The 26,785-nt window shown below is 28.6% G+C and overlaps 2 protein-coding genes across 2 annotated transcripts in view; one reads left to right on the top strand and one right to left on the bottom strand.

The window, feature by feature from the left end:
* Positions 1-26,785, bottom strand: part of LOC113366218 (pre-mRNA-splicing factor ATP-dependent RNA helicase PRP16-like) — a 32,870-nt gene that overhangs the window by 5,391 nt on the left and 694 nt on the right. Inside the window, exons 3-10 of the mRNA XM_026607790.1 lie at positions 26,440-26,655; positions 26,127-26,278; positions 25,795-25,985; positions 25,486-25,714; positions 25,076-25,321; positions 24,848-25,000; positions 24,523-24,717; positions 17,515-17,519 (exon numbers count right to left, since the gene is read on the bottom strand). Of these exons, the coding sequence (XP_026463575.1) occupies positions 17,515-17,519; positions 24,523-24,717; positions 24,848-25,000; positions 25,076-25,321; positions 25,486-25,714; positions 25,795-25,985; positions 26,127-26,278; positions 26,440-26,655 (1,387 nt within the window). The remainder of the gene's footprint in view (positions 1-17,514; positions 17,520-24,522; positions 24,718-24,847; positions 25,001-25,075; positions 25,322-25,485; positions 25,715-25,794; positions 25,986-26,126; positions 26,279-26,439; positions 26,656-26,785) is intronic.
* LOC113366219 lies at positions 5,532-20,606 on the top strand. Its single transcript, XM_026607791.1, has 4 exons — positions 5,532-6,247; positions 15,723-15,901; positions 18,604-18,708; positions 20,436-20,606. The coding sequence occupies exons 1-4, from the start codon at positions 5,992-5,994 to the stop codon at positions 20,523-20,525; spliced, it is 630 nt and encodes a 209-aa protein (XP_026463576.1). The 5' UTR covers positions 5,532-5,991; the 3' UTR covers positions 20,526-20,606.

Below are 26,785 nucleotides of genomic sequence, written 5' to 3' on the forward strand. Positions count from 1 at the left end.
GGTCTTTGTATTTTGAGCGTTTTCAAATAGTTTCAAATAGTTGTGTGTTTTATCCTCAAAATAAATGCCAAACTAGGACTTAAATTTATTTAAAGTTTTAAGAAACATAATTTAGTTTTCTTTCTATTATCTTGGTGGAAATCTGTGATACTGCCTCATTGTTCAAGTGATGTTTTATATTTATAAATAATGAAATTTATAACAAAGTTACGTTTAATAATATCATGAGGTGAAAAAGGTTAAAATTATTTATCATTTATAATTTGATAAGGATTTCCATTTACAATTAATAATTCTTATCAACGTCGTTTATTCATCATAAGTGCTATCGTTAGAATTACCTTTGAACAAATTCTTACGTATAAGAACGCAATAAGTTCGCGGCTTAATCTTATGACTGGCGCCATTCTGGTTAACTTTGTAACAACAAAACCCACTCAAACAAATAAAAGGTATAAATACGTCAATCGAATGCGTTTCAACTAAAATATCGAGTTTTCCTGGAAAGTAAAATGTGGTTTTCTTCCCGCTTATTGTAGATTTTCACTGTTCTCTATGACGTCTTCTAGACGCTATATTTACATTCAGTATGCAAAGTCGTAACCAGAAAGAGTTTGTGGTAGCTACAATAGACAAACATGTTTTTGTTTGGAAAATCTATTTTAGTCAAAATTGAATTGATTTATCCAATAAAATAAAGAAAAATACAATGTTCTATGTACGCAGAAGAAAACAATCGATGCCTAAAATACAGAGTTCATTTGAAAAAGGCAAAAACAGCAATGTTTTTCTTTCTAGACATCTTCATTGCAAAGTAATAAGATTGCCGAAAAGGCTTAGGTCGAAAAAAATGTGATTATTTACTAATTTTATAACTCTGAGTTTGATCCTTTCGCTATTGACAACCTGTGTGTACGAGTTTTGCCTATGGACGACATAACATATATCAAATTTTGCTTAAATTTTTATCAGTCTGAGCTAAATTATTGAGAGTTTTAATTTTTTATTGTAGTTTTAGTTTTTTAGAAGTGCAATTATTAATATTTAAATGCCATTTAATCAATAATGATTGAAACATCTTAAAATGCTTTGTGAAACAAATACCCTCCTTTTTTTATCTTTGGTCTATTTTTAGGTATTATTTTTCTAAACATGGAGTGCAAGTTGAAAGTCTTTGACCTTTGACAGGTTTTTTTCTTGTACTTGCAAAATAGTACTATGTCACTTTGTCCATTATATAAATATCTCATTATGTCGAAAATTAAATGAGAAAAAAAAAAGTATTTTATTAAAATTTTACCAAACACCTGATCATTACAATAAAATTGTTCATACTACTATGAGAGCAGCTTTCTAACTCACATAGTAGTATCACTACTGCGGAAAACCCTCTGGTTTTAGTCTTTTATAAGTGCATTTTTTAATATTTAAATGCTTTTTCATCGATAACGATTGAAAATCTTAAAATGCTTTGTGTAACAAATACTTGAGCAGCTTGCTGGCTCATTTCCGCTCGCTGCGGAAAACTCTCTAGTATCGAATTAACCCTTTCCACTCTGATGCCAAAATGCATAATAATTTCGCAATTCGTCAGTGGAAAGGGTTCATACCCACCTAAACCCATATTAAGTATTATTAGAAGGTAAATAGTTATAGTATTGGACCTTTAACAAAGCTTTGGGATTCTAACTTTAAACAAGTTTTCATTATTTTTCATGAAACATGGCTTAAAAAATGCACGAAGCCATTAGAGTTTTGTGCTTATAGTAAAAAATGGGCGGTTTATTCTAAAAAATAACAACAAGATTTGTTCTAATTAAGGTAAGCCTATTAAACTTTACATTAGAGTAGTTCGTAGTATTTAGTGAAGTGAGTATAAATAGCAATAGTTTTAATAAAAAAAACTCTTCAATATACACGTTTTTTAGTTGAATTCAAATACTATCACAAAAATTGTGCATTTAATTATTCACAAAAAATATGCAAATAAGCTTCTTCTATCCAGTTATATTTCTCACATCCATTATGTTTATAATGTAATTAAAGAAGTAAACATTTTCCATGATCCTGCCAAAATATTTTAGTTAATGTGGAAGTGGTATTGAAATGACGAAGTGTTAAAAGCATCTCGTTAATATTGTTTATGAGCAAATTTTGCACAAAATACGAAGGTTAATAGATTTTTCAAAGACATGCGTTCCCAAATTATACACAATTGCATTGATTATCGAGTAGATATGTGCAAACTTAAAACCGACGGGTTATTATAGGCAGATTATGAGAAGCATTTGCAAAACAGATCATTTTTTTATTTGAAATGACGCATTAGTTTATTATTCTATAATATTACAGCACTCTATTCAAATGATTATATTATTGCATATCAAATTAGAGGCAAAATTCTGGCACCTTATCTAGATAATCATTACTTTTAATTACAAAAGCATTTAAAATCTTGTCCAAAATGCCTATGGCAAGGTTACTTTTTCTATTTATAGTTTCTTATATGTACAAAATATGCATAATTCATAAATTAAAACATATGGAAATGCAAATCGAAATGAAAAGTATATTCAAATATTATGCACGAAAAAATGCACATTTTAAATAACTTCTTGATAGAGAAAAATGTATAGAGTACTCTTTTGATTTCTTTTAATACATGAGTTTTTATATAAATTTTTGGAATTCGTGTTTAACTTGAGTCGATAAATAAACCTATAGTTTCTATGAGGGTTTTAATGTTATTTATAGTTCCATCATAGTTCAAATATTGTAAGAGTAAATAATTTAACGATAAAAAACTGAATACATTTTAGGACTTTCCTTAAAAATGCAAAATAATATATTAATTACTACTATGTATTTGCATTGAAACATATTCATGAATTATTTTCAGATAATAGAAAATGATACATATGCATATACACATATATCACTACACATATTTAAATATCCGATAATTAAATTCTAATAAGATCCTAACTAATGCTGCTTATTAACCGCAAGGTAATTTTATAATAGCCCAAGGCTAAAGTTTCAACTACAAAAATATGTATTGAAAATCCATCATATAGTTTAAAAACAATATGAAATTCCTTTCAAGCCAGAATGTACTTTGTACCAATACAATAATCTTGTAACTTAACACTTTCAAAGCAATGAAAATTGTATTTCATTATATTGAAGAATGACTTAACAGTATCGATTAAACAATTTATATATTGATTATTTGTATGACACCGTCTGCATTGAAATCATGATGCCGATTAGTCACACTACAGAGAATGATTTCATTATTGATTAATATTAACTCCAAAAAAGGTCGGTTACATTAATTCTAGATAAACCTAATGATTCCTATAACACATGTTTCATAGTCATGAATAATAAAAAATAATTTGTATCATCCATTGTTCAGAGAGAGTTATATAAAATCAATAAAAAGCCAAAATACAAAGATATCACCTCCTTGATTAGTAAAAAATCTAAACGAAATATAAATCTTAACCAACCCTTATTGGAATATTAAGAGTCCATGGAGTTTACGCAGTACTGCTTATATTTTTAACAAGATTTACTGTAACCTTAGTTTACAGCAATTCATTTATCATTTATGATATATTTAGTTAACTATGCATTTATACGGATGCCTTCCCAAAAACTTGGTTAATTCACTCCGTCAATGCAAATGAAATGTTTTTTGAATCGTTCAAATCGATCGATTCAAAAACTGAATAGTTATTTGTTGCACGTTTTGCCTTGTATCTTCGAAACCATTGGACCTGCCTTTAGCAGAAACTAGTTAGCACATCTCCCCATCAATAAGAATCGAATGCTTTTGGAATCAATCAAATCGGTTGATCCGTTATATCGAGATCGCGGACGAAAATTTGTATCCTAACATCCATATACACACGCACACGCAAACACACATCCATTGTTTTCTAAGGTATGCCAAAATGTTCAGAAACCTTTCAAATGATATTTTCATTTTTGAAAGTTAAAAAATGTACATATCCAAGTAAAATATAACAAATTTATAACTTAGAATGTGTATTATAATGAATAAAAGTGTAGTTTTATTAAATACGCCATAAAAATATTTTGTGATTACAGCATGAGCAAGTATCGCCAACAACAAGGAGAAGGAATACATCAATTACCAAATCTTGAATCTTGGAAATATGCTGCAAAAAAGTTAAATTTAAAACACAGGGTGCTGACAGATTCATAAAACAAGCATATTAAGTGCATCCAGCCAAAGTATATGCTGTAAAATATATTTTTATCGTACGGACTTCTTTTAATGTTCAACCAAATTTATTATGAGCAAAAATTTGAAGTAATAAATAACAATGTTTGGCGGTAAAGCAGTTATTTCGCATATCTGCAGACGCTAAGGCTTGTAATCGCCTGGATTTGCAAGAATGAAATGCATAAAATTGAAAATATTTTGTTGTAGTAAAAAGTTTTTACTAAAAATGAACCTTAAGAAGTAGATGGAATCATCGCGCGACTGTAATGTTTAAAATCATTTTTAAATAAATATTTAAACACATTGTCAATTAGCAAAACCACGCGTACAGCGTAGTTATTCGTAATTTATTTATTCTTTTCACAGGGTCGAACTCAGGAACATTTTAGACCCCAACTAAAAACTTGTTGAGCTGGATGCGGGCCTTACTATGACAACGAACCGTGCGTATCGCATTCCATACCGCTTGTGAATATATAAAACCATCAGGCCAACTCGCGCGACTTTCAATACACCGCCAGTAAAGCAACTATTGAGTCGATTTCTACCGGAAAACAAAAATAGTAATAGGATAATTAATCATATTATACAGAATCTTTAGTAGCATCAATTGCAAGTAACAAGCACTGTTGTACTTTTTATAATTAGTACTAACCAGTACATATTGATCACAGATTTAATACCAAGTTCAGAATCAATTTGATATACCTTTATACTTGTCATTATAAGTAATATCAATTAATAAAAGTATATACAAATTAGTGTGACCGAGTTCAAAGTAAACAATAAACTTCCGAATCTTCTAGAAACAATAGTGTCGTTGGACTTTGCACACAAAGAGTAAGACAACTGTTGTTCGTCCAGTCTCCGCGTGGTTATGGTAATATGGTAATAAACGTACTTGTGTGTTAAAAATAGATGCAATTTAATGGTTTGTGCAAGATATTGAGTCGATAAGTAAAAAATTAGTGATATTGGTCGTGTAAGGGGGCGTCCATTAATCACGTGAGCTAGTTTTTAAGGATTTTTGGACCCCCCCTCCCCCTTGGTGATACGTGGTGATATTCAAAATTACCCCCCCTCCCCCACCAAACATCACGTGTATTTTTAGTTAAGTGAAAAAACTAAAATTTTTGATTATTTTTTAAAAATGTTAGATTTTAAAAAAAAAAATCAGTTAAAAAATAAATACACGTGATATCTTACCATACCCCCCCTCCCCCACGTGATATTTCGTGATTTTTCGTCAAACCCCCCCTCCCCCTAAAAACCTCACGTGATTAATGGACGCCCCCTAAGAAGAAACATCACACATACTACGAATCGCAAGCTTATCGTTTTACTCGCGCTTCACATCCACACCAGATATACCCAAGAGTGGGAAGCAATAATATAATCTTTGTATATATAGGCGCACGGGAAATCCATTGTGCATTTGCTCACTGAACGAACTGAGGAGATTATATAGCTCGTTTTCGCAAATATTTAACGGACTTAAATAAAACAACAGAAAAAACAAACATCAATAGTTTTCCAATATATTCAGATAATTTACTGAACGCCGTCTATTGAAATAGGTCGCGTGTGGACAATTAATTTGAAGTATCGATCGCCATCAACCCACTTTGAATACACAAGCTATACCATAAAACCCATATTCTTTCCATCCAAATAATTTTATTGTGAGTCAGTTATTTCAAGTGTTGTGTTTGAATTCCAACACAGTCTATAGAATGCACAAAAGCTTAAGTTTCGCCGGTCAGTCGCTGAAATCCCTAGCGACCGTTGGACAGAAGGCCACCAAAAACGTGGTCACAGGACAATTTGGCAGTACTGTCGCTGTTCATAAATTGAGGGAATCGAGATGGTTCAACGCTGATGAGTGTCGTCTGTTGTGTTCTGTTTTAGAAACTGGATTCATTGTGGAAGTGGTTGATAAGGAGAAAACTTCCAAATGGTATGGAGTCGCATTGTGGAAATCCGGGAAAGGTAAGTCAAAAATAATAATAATAATATACATAAAAAAATTTAGTTAAGTAGTTTCAAGCTGTTGTTTAAGTTCACTTATCATCAGCTTTTATGAAATTTATCTAAAAAGCTATTTTTTTTAATATCTGCACCTAATTATGAAACGTCTAAATCAAATTCCAATCCAACGATTGGACGCCAGGGTATTAATTCTAATAAGCATGTGAGTTTTTTTTAAATTCTTTAAACATCAATCAACATTATTGATACCAAAACCTCTATATGACGTTAACTATATATTTTACTTGTCGGTTTAAAGTTTTAATATAACTCATAATCAAAAACAAACAAATGTACTCAGAAGTGTTATTAATTTAAATATTGTGCATTGTTGTAAGAGATTGTATACGTATTATTTATATTTATATAATAATAATATGCATTGCGACAAAAATTGAGTTATTAATAAGTAGATTCAAGATGTTGTTCAACTTCACTCATCATTCTAAAAAACTCTTTTTTATTATTATTCTATTATAAGACAAATGAAATACCAATCCAATGATTGGACGCTCTGGTATGAATTCTAACACGTGAGTTTTTTTTATTCGTTGAAAATCAATCAACAGTATAGATATCAATACCTCTATATGACGTGAACTACATATTTTACTTGTTGGTTTAAAGTTTTAATACAACTCATCATAATCAAAAACAAACAAATTTACTCAGCAGTGTTATTAATTTGAATATTGTGCATTGTTGTAAGAGATTGTATTCGTATTATTTATAATCATTGTGCGCTCATTGTTAAAATATGAACATGAGGAAATTGTTGCTTCATTACTCTTATGACTTGTTAATATTTACAAAAGGCGAAAGTAACATTAATAATACAGGTACTATATAACAGTACTAGTATTTCTCCTTGGATGTTTGTTGAAAATTGTTATGGCGTCTTTATGTAGCTTTTTCTACCGAATATTTCGATTTCAGTTGTTTTAGATAGATAGATGGGTAACTTGCATATTTCATTAATTATTATACATACATTTAATTTTACATTTAGTAAATATAGAGACCTTCTACCTCCGGGTATTTTGTTTTACATATGTGGTAAAATCATAACAGATATTATAAATAATAAATACGATTTTTGTGATAAAAAAGAAGAGGTTTGAGGTTTTAAAGAAAAGGTTTTTTATTTCCGTGAAAAAATCACACAACAATATTTAAAAAAAAGTGAATAAGATACATAGTAATTATGTTAAAAACAAAAAAAAAAAAAAGTTATTATAATTGTGTTCCGATTTTCGTTATGAGTTGCTCAGGCTATAGTTTGGCATGGAGTGTTTTATTTTTTTATAATCTCCCAGTAGTATCGACTCTGAATGTTTATAACAAAGAAAATTATATCTTAATGTTTATTATTAAACAGTGCAATGATAGTATTTTAATTTTTAGAAAGATGCGAATTGTTATCTACTTATACCTGTTAGTCATTAAAGCCATAGCCATAAGGTAACCATAAAATATAGAGCAAGAGCATGGTTTAACCATTGAATTAAGTTGTAAAGTTCTACAAATAATTAGTTGTAAAGTTCTATAAATATTAAATACCTACTCTACCATAAATATATTTTTGCGTATTACAAAAACATAATCCTATTGGGATTATTAGGGATCAATCGTTTTATCGCTTTCAGCATAATCATCATTGCTAAAACAATAGCACGTGTTCTCCTGAATTTTTGCAATAATCTTATAATCTTCTACATTAGTAAATCCGTGCACTTTCAACCTAGCAATATCCAGTTACACAACATAATGCAACTTGTTCGATAAGTAACATTTGTAAATAAATAAGAACGGTGACATTGCGATCTTGAAATCTGATAGAGTAGAGATACATATCCCATTCAAGGTTTGATTGTCCTTCATCTTTTTTTTCGATATTATTGATCGGTGAATCTATGTGAACGACCGTACGTGACGCTATGAACGTATTATATACAAACAGTGACCCATTTTCACGTGCGATTGCAATAGAGGCATGTCGCTCCGCATTATTTTCATATGGCGCCGGTGCGTCAAGTGTTGGGCTTAAAAGCGTATGCGCAATTTCAAGGCAAGGTTGAGAAAAGTTGATTAAAAAAATTATCAATTGAGATAGAAATCTATGATATTAGTATTCCTCGTTTTGCATCTCGTGGAATTCCAATAAAGTTGTTCTGATGTAAGAACTAGAGAAGTACAAAGCGTACAAAGTTCACTCAAGCGGGATAGTCTACGGATTCTTATGAATACATTTTTACAGTTAATTTTAAATTCGCGTAAAATCCATGCATCTATTTTTTCCATTATTAATATTCAAACTTTAATTACCAATTTAAATAAGTTATAACAAAATCTATTTATAGAATCATTCGCCAAGTTTTTATTTGCCTTTTAAATACCGAGGAACTTTAAAGAGTACACCTCATATTGAAACACGATATCAAAATAAAGATTTGAGTATATGCGATAAATATAATGCAAGAACGTACAGGTCTTTTAATGATTGCGATAAATTTTCAGAACATTGCATGTGTGATATTACACCGTAAGAATTTTTCAAATAACATTTTTACTAACAAGGAGAATATCCAAGGAGGATATTTTTGGTACCCATGAAGAGTATTATAATAAAGTTGATAGGCAAACCATATAGCGCGAAGTGTATTTTTCGCAACTTGAAATAATTTTTATAATTAAACCACTTCTCATAGACTATAATCTTTTAAGGTATTCGGTTAAACTAATTATTTAGAAGTTTCATTGTGTCAATAATTCATATGTTTAGCACTGGATACGGAAAATTTACTTAAGTCAATGGAGCGTTTTGGGTCTGATTTTTTTTACTATGCTCCAATTTGTATGAATTTTTGGAATCACCATGCAAAGTTTTATCAAAATCCCGGAGAAAAGTAAACCTGAAGTTTCTCAATTGTTAATTGTTTCTCATTCTCTAACCTGCAGTTATGAGTATATGAGTTTTAAACTATTTCGTGATATTATTTAACACAAATGAAATAAAAATATAAGTTGATCTATTCCAATTAAAATTCCCTTTCTCTTTTCTTTTTCGATAGTAATAATATTATATTTTAAAATTTTCGAAACGGCAGCCGTCGTAAAATGGTTCGGAAATGGGCGAAAAAAAGGTACCTTTACCAGCTGCGCAGTAGCTGTGTCCGCCACTTTGGGCTTAGTCAGTCCCCATCTCATGTAGGATAGGTATAAAGGAATCGATGAACAAAATCTCAGGTGTCGTAAAATACATACTGTCATCCGCCCACGGGCTCTTGGTCTATAACGTTGATATTTAAATTCATAAAAAAGGATTCTAATCAATGCAAAGTTGAGGTTATCATTCATTCGTGTCACTGAATTTTCCAAGGCATGCCCTAGTCAACCTTTTAGCATTTTTAAATAATTTAGTTCTAGTAGTTTGTAGTTTGAAGTATGTATAGCCTAATGGCGATTTCTGTGGGGACAAGAGGCAAGAGTAAAGCGAAAGTTTTAGTTGGTATTATTATTGAGTCCGAAATACCCGGATAAAACACCTAACGAGGAAAACCCGTCCGTTGCTCTTCAGGGATTTTGATGAAATTTGGCATGATAATAGATTTGGCGCCTAAACTCACCAACGTGAAAAATTAGAAGCCTATGAAAAGTCGTTGTTATTATAAAAATTACTTGAAGTTAAGGAGACAGGTTCCCCTTGTAAGCCTAACATGCATAAAAATATAAACCGCTTAGATACAAACAGATATGTATTCAACTTATTTCAACCCTGTCTTTTCAAGCTTGCACTTTTAACTCGTCTGGTCTAAAAATAGCAAATCACGTTCCTGGACGCATCCGCCGCGCAAAGTATCTCGAGCTGAAATTGTCATCCCACAATGACGCCCACTTGCCCACAGGCTCGATTCTGTGTTTACATACATTAGCAGATTACTTCCACATAAATCTAAAGCTTTTGATGTCAACTCATACATAAACGGTTCCGCATTATGACGATATTATTAAACATATAAAATTAGAATAGTTCTATAAATAGATTTGATTTGAAAATATACAAAACAATGATAATGGGTAGTACTGCCCTAAGGCAGGTCCGAAAGTTGAGATAAACGTGTGAGAGATTTCCTATTGCCATTTCACGCAAGAGTGCCCGAAATGGGTTATTTTCAATTGGAAACAAATTTTTGATCTATATTTTCAAATTAAAATTGATATCACTACTGCATGATTTCATGTTATGCATAGCGGGCTGCATCATATTTCAAAGTCCTTGAATATCTTAAAAAGGTGATAATTTGCAAACTTTAAAAATTATCTTATTATTATCATACTTGGTTATAAACAAGAAGCAGTTAGAACTGGATCGAATGGAATAAAAAATATTTATCTAAATATTATATAAAATCAATATATCAAGAAACACCTTTATCAGATTCCGGATAAATTTCTTCGATGAACTTTTCATATTTCAAGTCTACAATAAAATATTTCATATTCATATTTCAAGTCTAGAATAAAAATTTCTATGATACTAAATACGATGTACACATTCCGATCCGACAAAAAAGCAGATTTATAATGACAACGACTAATGAAGCAACTTGTTGATTTATTAAAGGTAATGTAGGCTTTCTCTATTTCTTTCACTTCTTAATTTTTCTTTGACAAACTTAGAAGAGAAGTTTCTGAAAAATGACGATGCTTTAAGAAGATGTGAATATTGAAAATAAACATCATTTGTATCTATTCATTACGATTTTTCATCACATTTGCCACAGAATCATTCTTAAGATTCAATTTTTAAATATCTTTACATTTCAAAGCCTTCTGAACATTTTGGCATAAATTAGAAAAAATGGATGTGTGTGTAGGATGATACATAGACCGTTTTGTGTATGTATATGCGGATACAATTTTTCGTCGAAGATGTCGAGAACACGGATTGACCGATTTGAATGATTCAAAAAAAATATTCGTTTTCTATTGATGGGGAGTCGAGATACAGTGCAAAAAGTAATTCTATGACTTTATCAAGATAGTCAATATCAATATTTTTGCTAGGCTTTTTAACTATAATTAACATTTTCATACACAGAATGGCCAACTGTGGCTTGAAAGAAACATAATTCACTAATACCCAAAAATTTGTTTAAACAGATTTTTTTGTTTTTCATTTGCATATATAGGCATATGATCACTGATTTTTTGTTCTCTTGAAACAGAGCAAAATTTCGACCCATAGAAGGTTAATATAAGATCTTTTATTAGTATTTTTTTAACTCAAATTTTCTTTGTCTTATTCTTCCTTATCGTCAACTTTACGATGTAAGGTTTGATGGTATACACAAAATTAAATACTAATAGGATTATTTATAATTTGCTAATTGTTGCACATCAATCATTTCTCGTTATGATCTTGCTAAATTTCACAATGAATGCAGTCAATTAGTAAACCGGTATTAATCACTATGTCACAAAACATTGCATTGCAACGGTGCAGCTTAAAAGCATAAATCTGCATATGAACAATGAAAACAAAAAATGAAACAATAACATTTACAATGCAAATTTACGACGTCGAAAATAGGCATTTAAATTCTGTTATTAAATGAAAGTTCCTTGTGCATGAACATTTAATATTATGAGCCACCGTTGTAGTAAACATGCAGCTTTTTGCCAGCCAAGCGTGTATGTATTTTGAAAGCGCACTATATATCTTGACATGAGATAAACAACAAAGTTTGCCGGTTGAACCGCGAATAAAATACGCGGTCAAGGCCAGATTTGTTATTGCTTATTCTAATGTATGCTACGACTAACATGCAAAATGAATCGAATACAGGCTTACATAATATATTTGAGATAAGTGTGTGTACGGAAGTAGGTGAAGCCGCGTCGCAAAAATTATAAATAAACACATGGGAAGCTGTGTTGGTACTGTCTATGAAACAATATTAAATGCATTAAAAAATAAGAATTATTATATTTTTTTTAAACATATTTTTGAACACCAATCAGAACAGTTCTATGAGCTGTAATGATGCATCTTCTGCTTAACAACGTCCAACTACGCTCTTTAAAAGGCAACCCAATATTTATCTCTATTTTATAATAATTATATCTCTATTTTATATTTTTGGTTATGAGAATTTCTGTAATACTTATGACTTAATGCATGGAAACCATTAGTTTCATGTGAAAACATATTTTCAAACATATTTATTAAGTGATAAGAAGCCCTCCAGTAATCACGAGGGTGGGAAGGGTTTGACAAAAAAAATCGAAATATCATGTGGGAAAGAGGGGGTCTAGTAAGGTGTCAAGTGTATTCATTTTTTACCTGATTTAATAAAACTCAAAAATTTAAAAAAAAATCTAAAAATTTTCTGATTGTTTCTAGGTACTAATAACACACATAATGTTAGGTAGAGAAGACGGAGGGGTTAATTTCAAATGTCACCACAGGGGTAGAAAAAAATCCTTAAAAATCGATCACGTGATTAATAGACAACCTCTTCGATGAGTTTTATTAAATTTTATTTTATATATTGATGCAATTTCAGTAATACCAATTATTTTCAATGCAGCAATGTTAGGGAATGGCTAATTTAACTTGAAATAGGCATTGCCTATCCATATTTTCAAAGAGAAACCAATATCTCTGCTGCTTGACATCAGGTTGTCCGAGAAATAAATAAAGTTAAAGAGATTAATATTGAACAAATTTTCAACCGTTACTGAAAATTTAAATCAGTTCTCGAATAAGTGCTATTTGTAAACAATATTTTAATTAAGGTATCTTTTTATAGTTTAATGAGAAATATTGAGATATAATCTAATAAGGAATAACTAGTTATATTCCAGTTTAATATGCTAAATATCAATAACCGCAAAAATCTAACTACGTCTATTAATTTATACATTTTATACAGCATTAAATAAATTAATAAAATATATATGCAGAGGTAAATACAATTTTGAAAAATAATATAATTAAAATTTTAAACCATTGCTTTAAATTTCAATCATTTCTCAAATAAGGGCGCTTTTCGAGTACAATGTGTCTTTTTATAGTTTAGTGAGAAATGTTGAGATATAACTTAATAAACGAAAATCAGAAGTTTTTTATTTTAATAAGCTAAATACAATAGATATAGGTGTACTTGCTTTTTCGGATTATTAGAAAAAATTAAAGCTCACATAGTTTGGAGTTTTGTTGTTGAAAGTGATTGCAAAAATCATCAAATTAGTCAAATTGAGTCAATTATTTAAGTTGGACAATAAAAAAATTATTATTTATTAGTAAATCAGTATTAACTTTTTTTAAACGTTTGTTATTTGATTAATATGCTATAAATGAAATATTCAGAACTCTATCTATATTGTTATTAAACAAATTGCCATTAAGTATTAGAGAACCAAAAAATAAGAAATTCTAACATTTTTAAGAAACTTGTTCTTTACAATATTGATGAATGTTATAAGACACCTTCATTAGCTTTAAGTGAATTTGTGTTAGCTCTTTAAATTCATTAAATAAAGTTATTGAATAAATAACTGTTCTACAAATTGTATTTAATTTAGTATAACATTATTATTATTCACCTTTATAAATATTTGAAACAACTTCCTAGCAATTTCCTTTTATATTACAATAGGTGCGGATATTTTATGATAGCATATAAATGAGTAATTATAAAACAACATATCTATTAGTCATTTAATAACAACGCGTTTACTTCAGACTCATTCTATATACGTGGTATAAAATCTTTGAATTCTTTTCTGATCTTGAGCTGAACTTCTAAATATAGAAATCTTAAAAAATCCAGTTCTTTGTTGGTCAATCAACTTTTGATTTCAATCGAATCAACAATAAAACCTTGAATGCATGCTCGACATATACGAAAAGTGCAACAAGATGATTTTCAAAATTAATTTTATATAACATGACAATCATAATTTTAATGATATACAATTCAACATTGAGATCACGAAATCGCGATATTATGAAGGCCGTGTCGAAATATCTTACGTGTATTTTTTACTTATATATTTTTTCATATAATCATTGTCTGGGGGCCCTCTCATTTTATGATACAAAATACTAGTGTTCGACTGACATAGATTTCAATAGGGCCCTGTAGAAATAAAAGTATATTTAAATTTGTATTTGTTAAATCGTTTGCTAACTGCGTAGTTCGTACAAGTTTTGTGACATCAGATACAAAATATTTATCAATTCGATTACTATATACATGCAACATTCTCTTTTAGTCAATATTATAATAACTTATTTTCTTCTCCTAAATATATTGATAATTAATACTTGTGACCGATAATTAGGAAACTAGTGGTGCATGGCATCTTAAGGCATATTACTGGAACTTCCAGTACCATAATTTAAAAATTTTAAAAGCTCAGAAAAGAAAAAATATTGTTTTTTGGTAATTCTCCATTTTTAAAACATTTCAAAAATTGGTATATTAAAAATATGAAAAAATGGCTTCTTTGTAAATTATGAATTTTTGAAGATTTATATTTTTTTGAAAATTTTGAAATTTCTTAAAAGTTTTGAAGAATGGGTAATTCTTGTCAAACGTACTGTCGGAAATATCTGATTTTTGACTGCCAAATGACATTTTCTTTTAATTTTTTTTCTGAATCTCCGAAACCGCTGGACATGCCTTTACAAAAATGAATTCTTTATAACCTCAATCAAAGTGAAAAGTTTTTTGAATAATTCAAATCAGTTGAACTCCCAAAAATGTGGACGAAAAATTATGTTCATACATTCATACAGAAACACAGTTTTTTTCTATAATTTACCCTAAGGAAAGTTGAATCTAATAAAAATAGACTTTTGTTATTTTTACATCCAGATATAACTCATTCATTAAAAATCATATATTAATCTAACGTGTATTTCGGCAGTAGCAATTAATTTAATTGGAGCGTTTTAGCGATATTACTTATATAATAATAACCGAACAAAATAAATAGAAGGTCAGCTTGGTCTATTTTTAATAATTTAATTTGCGTTAAAGGTCGTGATAAATGACACTTGCTACTATAGAGTTAAATAATTCACGTCTCAATAAATTGATCGCAAAGATCTAAGAGTGATTCTCAATGAAAAAATATAATTTTAATGTTACTTTCGTTAGTAATTAATATGTGTTTTGTCAGAATTATACTAATATCTATGTTAATTTAGCACATGTTGAATATGCATTCAAACAAATTATAGAAATTGCACACGAGATATTACGGGAGAGAAAATGATCATAAATATATGAAGATGACAGTCGCAACTTCGTTTTCTCTTTTAATTACTCAACAGAAAAAGCTGATTTATTATAATTAACACTTAGACGTCTGTGAAATATTACTGTTGATTTTCTATGAATAATTTTAACCTTATTTTTAGGTGTAGCTGGCAAATCACAAGATCCCGACCATTTGTTCATATACACATTGACTGAAAATCTTCGTGCTGTCCGAAAATTATCCTTACATGAAATTTGGAATGATGGAAATGAAATCAGAATTAATAATTTAGGAGATAAAGAAACAAAAGTTCACACAGAGAAGGACATTCGTGACCAGGTAAATAAATTAAAAGTACAAGTATTTTTATAATTATTAAAAAAAGTATGTCTAAAAACAAAAAGTGTAGTTTAATTATTTTTTGGAAAGAAACTCTTCTTGAGCAATAGTTAGTCATTGTTTGAACTCTATATTAATACTGCAATAACACTAAAACAGCACAACTAAAACTGTACAACTGGTTTCTTGGACAACTTGGTAATGCGACATGACGACCCGGAACGTTTTAGCGCCGGGTCGTCGCACCTATCTGTGCCTTCAAAAGGCGGAAACAGAATGACGATTAGGAAAATACGATTAAAAAATGTATCTGTTACTCTATTCAGGTCAAAAGTACACAAAAAAAATCGTTACAATATCATATTTTGTCTTTTGAAAAGTATTTCATTAGAAATAAAAATAAGCTATTAATTGAACAAATAAGCATAGAATTACATAGAATTCGTAACTACTTCGTAAACGTATGTTGCTAAACATCAAGATAAATGAACATTTAAGACATCCATTTTCTTATATTTTTTCTATTCTTCTTTTCTAAAAAACAGTAATTTTTGAGATATATGTAAATAATCGAATTAAAGTTTTAAAAAGTTGTCCACTAGTAACTATGCCTTTAATTTTGATAAATTAAACCATGCAGTCATATCAAACCTTAATTGAAACTCGATCGCGCGTCTGGTCAAATTTTTAAAAAATGTCTGTACGGCGAATGTTTAATAATCTGTTATATAAATATCGCTTAAACAATTTGATTCAAGGTTAAATAAAGGAAAGTGATAAAATTCGTATTACGTAAAAAGTAAATCAATATTGACAATTCACAACTTGAAAAGGACTTTAGTAAGAACAATCATATAATTCTTGTGCGCAGTACTAAATGCATACCAGATTACAACTGCAAGTGAATTCATGTAATTTCTACGCATGATAGTACGATATTTACAACGCGTAATAGATATGTTTACATTGCACTATTTATTTTTGGATTTGAGTGGTATCTTAATTGTTAAATGTTGAAAAAACATTTGTAAACAATTTAGGAAATGTTATCGGTTATATTTAAACAATTCGATTCTGACAAATTTATTGAACTGGTATTAATTTTAAATAAATATTCATGGCAATTAATTAAAGATAAGCGGTTTTCGTTACCAGAATTGCTTTTGCATTCATTAACCTTATCAAATAATTCAATTAAAATTAGTTTAAAAGAAATATTTGTTTTGGGAAACAAATATCAATGATTATTCAATTGAGAAAAACAAGGTGAAGATGTAGATATTATTTGCTTAAACATGTGAAAATTAAATATTGTTTAAAGATTACAATAAGCAATATCACACATAACCTATTAACGAGAGAAACTAGATGTTAATGATAATTTGCTTAAGAAAAACAAGTTGCAACTCCGAACAAGTGTAAATAATCGACTCAATCGATAATAATTGTAAGAAAATTGAGATTCAATAGAAATAAAAAAAAATTGTTCACGCACACGCACACACACACACACTTACTTTTTCCAAATTCGATTGGTCTCATTCGATTCAGAATGGCTTGAAACGTCGAGAAAACATAAAATTAGCGATACGGATTTTTTTATGAAAACAAACTTCTCCTTCGGTAAGTTAAAAAATAAATTGTGAATCAATAACCAAAATTGAAATTTAGCATCTTTTGAAATCGCAATGATAAAATTTTCGAAAAATTCACTAAAAACTATTCAATTTCCAATCGATATCTTTTAAACATACCTATAATTGTATTGATTAAATTTTAATTTAATCAATACATTTCATTCTAATTGGTGCTTTAAAAATGTATTTTAAGTGTGGACGTCAACGGTGATCAATACAAAACACAAGGGAATATACACTGTGCATTGTGTCTTTTATTCCAAACTTTAATAAAGTTTTATGACGTTTGTTTGGATCATAAATCTATATTTCGAACTATATTTGAATATTCAAAATATGTTCAGTCAGGTTTCATATGACTCCATAATTTAATTTGATTTATCAAAATTAAAGACATACTACTGGGTAATCTTTCAGAACTTTAATTTGATATAAATCTTCAAATGACAACGAAACGAAAATTTTTGCACTTATCTGCTAATTATAAAGAAACGTCTCGACCGATTATCGCGCAAAACTTAAGTCCTTACTGAGTTTCATGAAATGGCTTTAAAATTTCTGAAATCGATGCAGCCGTTTTCAGGAAAATTTGTAGATACTGTTTGCTTAAACATGTGAAAATTAAATACACGTAACTAATTGTCCAACTATTACATTAACCAATGTCACACATAACCTATTAACGAGATCTATCCCTAGGACAAGCCAAAAAATATTGAATAAGCAAATACATCGTTCAAATTTTCTTGGTTAAATATTTATTCATATTTTTGTTCAAATATCGTTTATCCATGTGACCAATGATAAATTTCACTCGAGATTACAATTAATGCCCACATTGGGACAAGTGTTACGTACAAGGATCATTGTGCAAAATTGTATGTCTCTTCAGATAAGATATGATAACAAAAATGATATGATTATTAAATGTGATCATATATCAAATTAAATGAATCATGTTTCTTGCAAATTTTACATAGCCTTCACAATATTTGAACAAGTGGTTTAATTCGGATAAATGAATAAAAATGTTGATATTAATGTGGTTGTTTTGTTTATTTTCAGGTGAAGTACGCCAAAAGTACGAAACGATTAAATTGGCACAATACCAAACATTTTTCATTGTGGTGCAGACACGGCGACAGGCCGAAGGACCTCAGAAAGAAACAGGTTGGTAAATGTTTACATGTTATTTTATCGATTTATTTACGTAATTTATTATTATTAATTAACACTGTCTCCGAGTTTATGATATTTGTCAATTTACTTTATATAGGTAATTTATTCAAGCATATAATTATGTGAGCAAAATGAACTTGGAGACGTACTTGTAGAATTTTTTTAAAATATCTTACAAGAATGCAGTTTTCGTGGGTCATTTAGTTCTCTCCGAAAAGTAAAATAATTGCATTTTTTACTTGTAAAATTTGTGGAAAATATCTTTCAAGATTGCCATAGTTTTATAGAAAAAAATTTCAACAAATTCTAACTCACTCCAAAAAGTAAAATAGTTGCAATTTTCACATGTATATTTTGTGTAAAATATCTTACAAGAATGCGGTATGTGTAGTTCATTCTAACTCATTCCGAAAAGAAAATATCTGATTTTTTACTTATAGAATTTGTGTAAATTGTCTTAGAAGAATGCAGTTTTCATAGTTTTATAGAAAACATTTATTAACTCATTCCAACTCATTCTTTCATTCCTATGTGAGTAAAATGAACTTTAAGACGCCCTTGTACAATTTTTGAAAAATATCTTACAAAAATGCAGTTCGCGTAGTTTTATAGGAAAAAACTATCAACTAACTCATTCTAACTTAGGTACTCACAAAAGTAACTCACCCCAAAAAGTAAAAAAGTTTTTTTTTTATTTTATGTGAGTAAAATGATCTTTGGGACGCACTTGTAGAATTTTTGTAGAGTAACTTGCTAGTATATAATATGCATACTTTTATAAAGTTTTTCTTTTTCAACATATATTAACTCACTCCGAGAAGAAAAACTGTTACATATGTAAAATGAACTTTGAGACGCAATTGTAGAGTTTTTGTAAAACGTCATCTCATTCTATCTCCGAAAAGAAAAATATTACATTTTTAATTTTTATGTGAATAAAATAAACTTTGAGGCAAACTAGAAATAGTTACATTTTTAAATTTGTATATAAGTAAAACGGACTTTAAAACGCACTTGTAAAACTTTTATAGAATATCTTACAAGAATGCAGTTACTTCGTATTACAGAAAAAAAATTTCAACGCATTCTAACATGCTCCGTAAAGTAAAGTAGTAAAAGTAGTTACATTTTTTAATCTTTATGTGGATAAAATGAACTTTGAAACGCATTTGTAATTGTAGTTTTATAAATATCTTACAAGAATGCAGTTTTTATAGTTGTATAGAAAAACTTATCAAATCATTGCATTTTTTTATTTTTATGTGAGTAAAATGAACTTAATTAAGATTTAGTAAAATCTTTATAAAATATCTTGCAAGAATGCAGTCAGTTTTAAAGAAAAATTTTATCAACTCATTCTAATTAGGGAAAGTAAAATATGAAGTAACATTTTTTAATTAGCCCCACCTAAGTTCTATGGCAACGCATTGCCTTTTTCATACATTTCATTTAAATATAATTTTTAATTAGTTTACAATTTCACATAAAACTAGTTTTTAATCGTTATGAGAAAGATTTCCTTTAATATATTCATATTGTTCACTTTTTAATCCAGTATTCAAATGAAATTAAAACACGTTGAGAAGAAATCTCACGAGTGAAGAAATAACAAGCTCATAAATTTAAAAATAATGAAAGTAGAATCTTTAGAATCATAATTAATAAATGTCGATATGTGTTTAATATAAAAATTAACATAAATTTCATTTTCTTTTCAGGTTAGTGAGTGCATTATGTGGGGAAGCATGAATGCATCGTTCGTGATTATAAACAATCAGAGGCAGAGATCAATATCAGCTAATAAGTGAAATTTTAAATTCACAATTAGGTTTTAAGTATTTTTTTGAATCTAGTCAATAATAACATTACTATCGTTTTACCGTCGATAATTTAAAAACGTGTTATTTAAATATTTGTTATCATAATTTTCATATTACCTACAATATTTTTTAAAACTGCCATTTGCATAACTCAAATATTCCAATTCAATTTGATAACATAATTTATTCTATTCCTTTGTTTAAATTCATTAAAAATATTCAAAATACGTAATGTACAATATCTATGTCCTCTTACAAAAAGATTGTATCAATATTTAAATTATTATCAGTCTGATTAATTGTACTCGAAACGAGGACAATTTCGCTTAGAGTTTAAAAGACAAGTATTATTTTATATTATTTATATTTATATGTAGGTTTAAGTTATTTTATATATGAAGTTTGTATTATAATAATAATGTTGATCTTTGTATAAATGGTATTATGTGAATTTTGTTGTGAAAATTAGAATGTATATTGTGCCTATGTGAGAAATGATTGAATATAAATATTGCAATATTGTATATTATGCAAATAAAATTTCATGAAACTAGTTATTTACTTTGTTTAATTATAAATTCTAAATAATTATTAATTGGAATTTCACATAACAGTGCAATGTTAATGCTCCTAAAATAGAAGCAAATAATAAATTTCATTTAATAAAATGCAATTTTTAATAAAGCTAGAAATATCGTAATCTTTGTTAAAAAATAATTTCAATTAGATCCAATATATTAAAAAAGCTTAATTTTTGTTAATAAAAATAATTTTGAAAGTTGACAGACATGCCATACAATTTTTGAAACTCTCCAAAATTAGAATGTGTTTATAAAATGAATTACATTGTGAAAAAATACGTTTAGAGAAAAGAATATAAATTCATTTTGCGCTAATTATATTATATCAAGTCATTGGATATGCGCAGAAAGTGGTTCGTTATAATTTTGAATTTTTCACGCCTTACCATATACAAGTTTATGTTTCAGGATAATGAACTTATAAAATATAATTCAGGTTTTATAATTTATATAAAAATATTCACAAAAATATAATTTATATGAAAACCAAAATACAGCGATCACCAATAATTTCAACGATATTCGTAGGAAACTAAGATGAAAAAAATTAAAATCTTCTATTAGATCTTCAACACTTAGATCTTCAGAGTAAAATTGTTGTAAAAATTAAAGCCATATGATATATGATTAAGTTGACTAGCATTATGCTGAAGAAATTCCATTTTTATTTTATTTTTTGCGCAAACTGTTTGTTATATGGATTATTTACTTAAAAGTACGTAAATCATTTAATTTATAATTAAATTAGATCTTTACTGTAAAACTTGATATGAGAAAGTTCTCTTAGTTCTTGATTAGCATTATACTGAAGAAAAGCCATTATTATTTTATTTTTTGCACGAACTGTTAGTTATATGGATTATTTACTCAAAAGAACGTAAATATTTTAATTTATAATTGAATTACATCTTTACTGTAAAACTTGATATAAGAAAGTTCTCTTAGTTCTTGATTAGCATTAAACTGAAGAAATTCCATTATTATTTTATTTTTTGCACAAAATGTTTGTTATATGGATTATTTATTCAAAAGTACGTAAATCATTTAATTTATAATTAAATTAGATCTTTACTGTAAAACTTGATATGAGAAAGTTCTCTTAGTTCTTGATTAGCATTATACGGAAGAAATTCCATTATTATTTTATTTTTTGCAAAAAATGTTTGTTATAAGAATTATTTATTCAAAAGTACGTAAATCATTTAGTTTATAATTAAGGATTATTTATCTTCGATCTTCAATGCTTAGATCTTTAAAGTAAAACTTGATATGAGAAAGTTATCTTAGTTCTTGATTAACATTACACTAAAGAAGTTCCATTTTATTTTTAATATTTGCACAAATTGTTTGTTTTAACTATGTACTACAGCTCGTAGATTTTCCACATTTACAATTGGATCTTTAAAATAAAACTTTTCTTTGAAAGTCGTGATATGATAAAGTTTTAGTTTACATTAGCTCTTGATTAGCGTTAACTAAAGGGAAATACAGGGACTCTATTTTTATATCAATATTTGGAAAACTGTTTGTAAATATGAATTATTTACTCAATGTACGTACTTAATCCATAACTAAGTATCATTTAAATGTTTGTACATTGAAATATGATCACATATAGATTGGAAATTTCCCTAAAGATTCAGATTAAGATAATCTATTACTCATAAGCAAGGCATTCGGATCAAAGTATTTATTATTATGTTTCACGAAAATTACGATGCATTCTAATCTCAAAAAATTGTAACCGATTGTAGAATTGTTCGTACTATCGATTCGCATTTTATTGCGCAGTTTGATAATTATATAAAATTTTCTATTTTTTATAGCTATATGGCTGGAGTAATAAAACTCCTAATTAATTTCAAAATACGCATTTCCGTTTGAGTAATCGCAATCATATCCTGACTCGAATAGTTTTCATTGTTTCGATATTAGGCGTGTTGATTGTAAAACTATTTTACGAGCAACAAGCAGACGTCAATAGGTTTGCGGATAGAATCGCGTGACGTGCGAATCACAAGACGCTGTTTTATAAAAATACTCTGAAGATCAATTCGGATATTGCCAAGTAATGCGGATTTTTCTTGAAGATTGTCCCTCCCTTTCCTTCCTAACAAAACTTGAAACATTTTCGTCTTATTTTGTCCGGGCGTTGCTCCAGAGATGGGCATAAATGTTTAATTATTTGATAAATGTCTCCTAATTCGAAGCATACAGAAAATATTTTTTCAAGGAATCAGCTTCCAAATCAATGTCGCCAAAATTAATTACTTAATGATTTTTTGAATACCCCGAAGTATGTACCGATTGGTTAACACATAAGCCCAATAAACGATGAAATACAAAAACACTCAGACAATTACAAAAGCCACCTTGAGGATCATTCAAACCCACTTTCCAGAGAACAGCGCCACAACACTACCAGGGCAAGATTAAAAAAGAATTTCATGTTACATTAAATATACGTAAATTTTCAAAATCTCTGACAATGATTAGAAGATTTTGTATTTTTAAATCCACTTTTTCCCTACAGTTTTACTTCTTGTTCATTTCAGGGCAGGTGTAAAAATGACTATATAATTGTAAAAAAATTGGCACCAATATAATTACAATTTTGCTCCATAGTTAAATCTGGATTCATAATTATGTGTTACATGTCTTTCAATTAGGGGCATATCGCAAATCATTTTTGTTAATTTATGCATCTACAAATGTGCTACCTAAAATTTATCAACGCCTTTTTAATTTTCCTGCATTTATATATTACACAAAAATGTAAATGCAACGAAGCTAAACACAAAATAAATAAAATTAGATCGCAAATATAGAATTTTTATTTTGCTGATAATAGATGAAATAACAAAAAATGCAACCAACCGTTAAAAAACGAAAGATTTAAAGATTTCAAATAATTGCAAGTATAAAGTACGAATGAAAACGAAAAATTCATATACATTGAAAATTATGGATGAAGTAATCAAAGATAAATCCGACTCTGGTAACAGTATCATGTTAGAATGAGTCAATTTAGGAAATTGATTAAGAAAAATAATTTATTGCATCAGCAATATTTCTATCGCGATACGAAAGTATTATTAAATATAAATAATGTAAAATTTCATCTAAGGTCACTCAATGAAATAATATTTTCCTGCATAACAAGGGTAACGCAATGTCAGATTATTTTTATCTTTTTTTAAATGATAGCTGTCCTATTTATTGGTGTCGTTAGTAGAGTGATTAATTGTAAATGTTATTGATTATAGGAAGGTAATATATAAAATACCTTGATCAAATTAATAATTATAACAAGATACTACATAATTTTAACCTATTAGACAAATGAAATGATGTTAAAAGAATTTTAATTTTAGAATAAATTATGCAATTATACAATTAAATACTGCTATATAGTAGTCCAAACAGCACATCTGTAGACAAAGATCTTTCATGAGCTTCATCCATAATAATTGCAGAATAATTATCAAGATCACTTTCTCTTAAACTCTCCCTCAATAAAATACCGTCAGTCATGTATTTTATTATTGTTTTCTCTGATGTGCAATCTTCAAATCGAATTGCGTAACCTACTTCATCACCTTAAGAAAAATAATAAAGGAATTAGATAATGTATTATAATTCATCATCAGAAACAAAATGTGTAAATGCAAAATAATATTTCAAAGTAAAAAACTAAGTCATAATGTGAAAAAAATATTTAACATTTACCTAGTTGAGTTCCCATTTCATCAGAGACACGTTTGGCAACAGACATAGCAGCAACACGTCTAGGTTGTGTACAACCTATCATGCCTAATCTACTGTAACCCTCTTCATGTAAATACTGAGTTAATTGAGTTGTTTTTCCACTACCAGTTTCACCTAAAATAATATAAAAAATAAAATAAAAATAAGCCACAAAAACATATAATGCAAAACATTTTTCCGAATACTCACCAACAATAATCACAACATTATTCTCCCTAATTATATTCAATAATTCTTGTCTGACAGCAAAAACTGGCAAATATCTTCTCTGTTGAATAATAGTTTTAGATTTAGAAAAATGACTTTTTCCAGTATCTTTTTGATCTTTCATGTGTTCAGCAAATTTCTGATCACTCCGATAATCGGCAGTATCGGTTTCAGCATCTAATTTTGAATCAGCTTCTTCTTCTTCCTTTTTGATACCCATAATATTACCTGTAAGGTAAATTATAAATCTTAATCTATGATCTACACAGTTTGATAAATTATATTGAATTAGATAAAAAGAGCAAGAATAAGTATCAAACTCATTAACTTTTTGAATATTTTGATAACAAAAAGGAATAAAAATGATAGATTCGGTATTTATTATAAAATACCTATTGTGGTTCCACCGAGTTCCCAATGTTTTTTCTGGGCTTTTCTTCGCTCTTTTTGTTCTCGATATACCCTTACTAAAGCACTGCCCTTGCGAGCTGTGAGTGCCATGTCTGACCCAGGATCTCTAACAGGCACAACTGGATCTGGCTGCCTTGTAAAAACCATTCTTCCATCCAAAAATGGAGGCACTATATGATGCACTAATAAATGGACTCTGTCTATGGTTTCCTAAAGCAGAAACATACATAAATTAAATCTATAGAATAAAAGACATAATTCATATAAAATAATAAATTATAATGTCATACCTCATCGAAATCTTCATTTACATTAGTGGTCATAACAACACCAGAAGTTAACATACGATTACGTTCCCACAACTCATTATCTCGATTAATTTGTCTTTGTCTAGCAGTCATTCTTCTTTTCTTCTCCATTTGTTGTTCCTTACGATTTGTATAATCAGAACTTCCAAAAGGATTCCTTTCTTCATCAAACCCTGAAATTTGTTACATATTCATCCATAAATCAAGAAAACATTGGCAAATTATATATAATAATAATAATATGATAATCATGATTCATTATTAATAATTATTGACATAATTATTTATAATCATTTTGATCGTGTTTTGTATACCTTCATCAATGTTATACCATTCACGATCAAGTCTACGTTGTTCTTCTTCCCATAAATCTTTATCTTCTTCAGTTTTCCAAGGTTTTTCTGGAGAATTATCAACCATAGGAGTGGCACCTGAACGTTTACGCTCTGCAGCCCATGTATTATACCTATAAAATTAAGTTTTTAATATAATCAGACAGGGGTAAAGATGAAGATTTTATTACTTTCTTATTAATGAAATTGATAGGTCATGTATTAAAAAAAGTTTTTATTATTATTATATGTATAAATGTATAAAATATGTCTGCATTCAAAAATACCCAATTACCTGTGTGCCGGTGTGGGCCTAGGTGTCTCATTATAGTTTCTTCTTTTACTACTTCTTACACTATCCAAATTTGTTTGTTCAATATGCACTTTAGGTGTAGGTAAATCCCAGGATGATCTTTGTAGTGGTACCTTTTCATCATCATCTTCCCAAGAACTTTTACCAGGTCTGTCCTTTTCGGGGTAGATATTTGGTGTTCTTGGTTCATCTCTGAATCTGATAAAATTATAAAAATATACATTAGAAAATAATACGTACAAAATCTCAATTTAAGCATGATAATATAGAATTTAGTATTTGGGCATGTTTTAATTAAAGTTGATGACATATTTCTTTGTTCAACAAA

This window comes from Ctenocephalides felis, unplaced genomic scaffold, assembly GCF_003426905.1.
Source record: "Ctenocephalides felis isolate EL2017-DRISC unplaced genomic scaffold, ASM342690v1 CF-g0.4_SCAFFOLD_01170, whole genome shotgun sequence".
Lineage (NCBI taxonomy): Eukaryota > Metazoa > Arthropoda > Insecta > Siphonaptera > Pulicidae > Ctenocephalides > Ctenocephalides felis.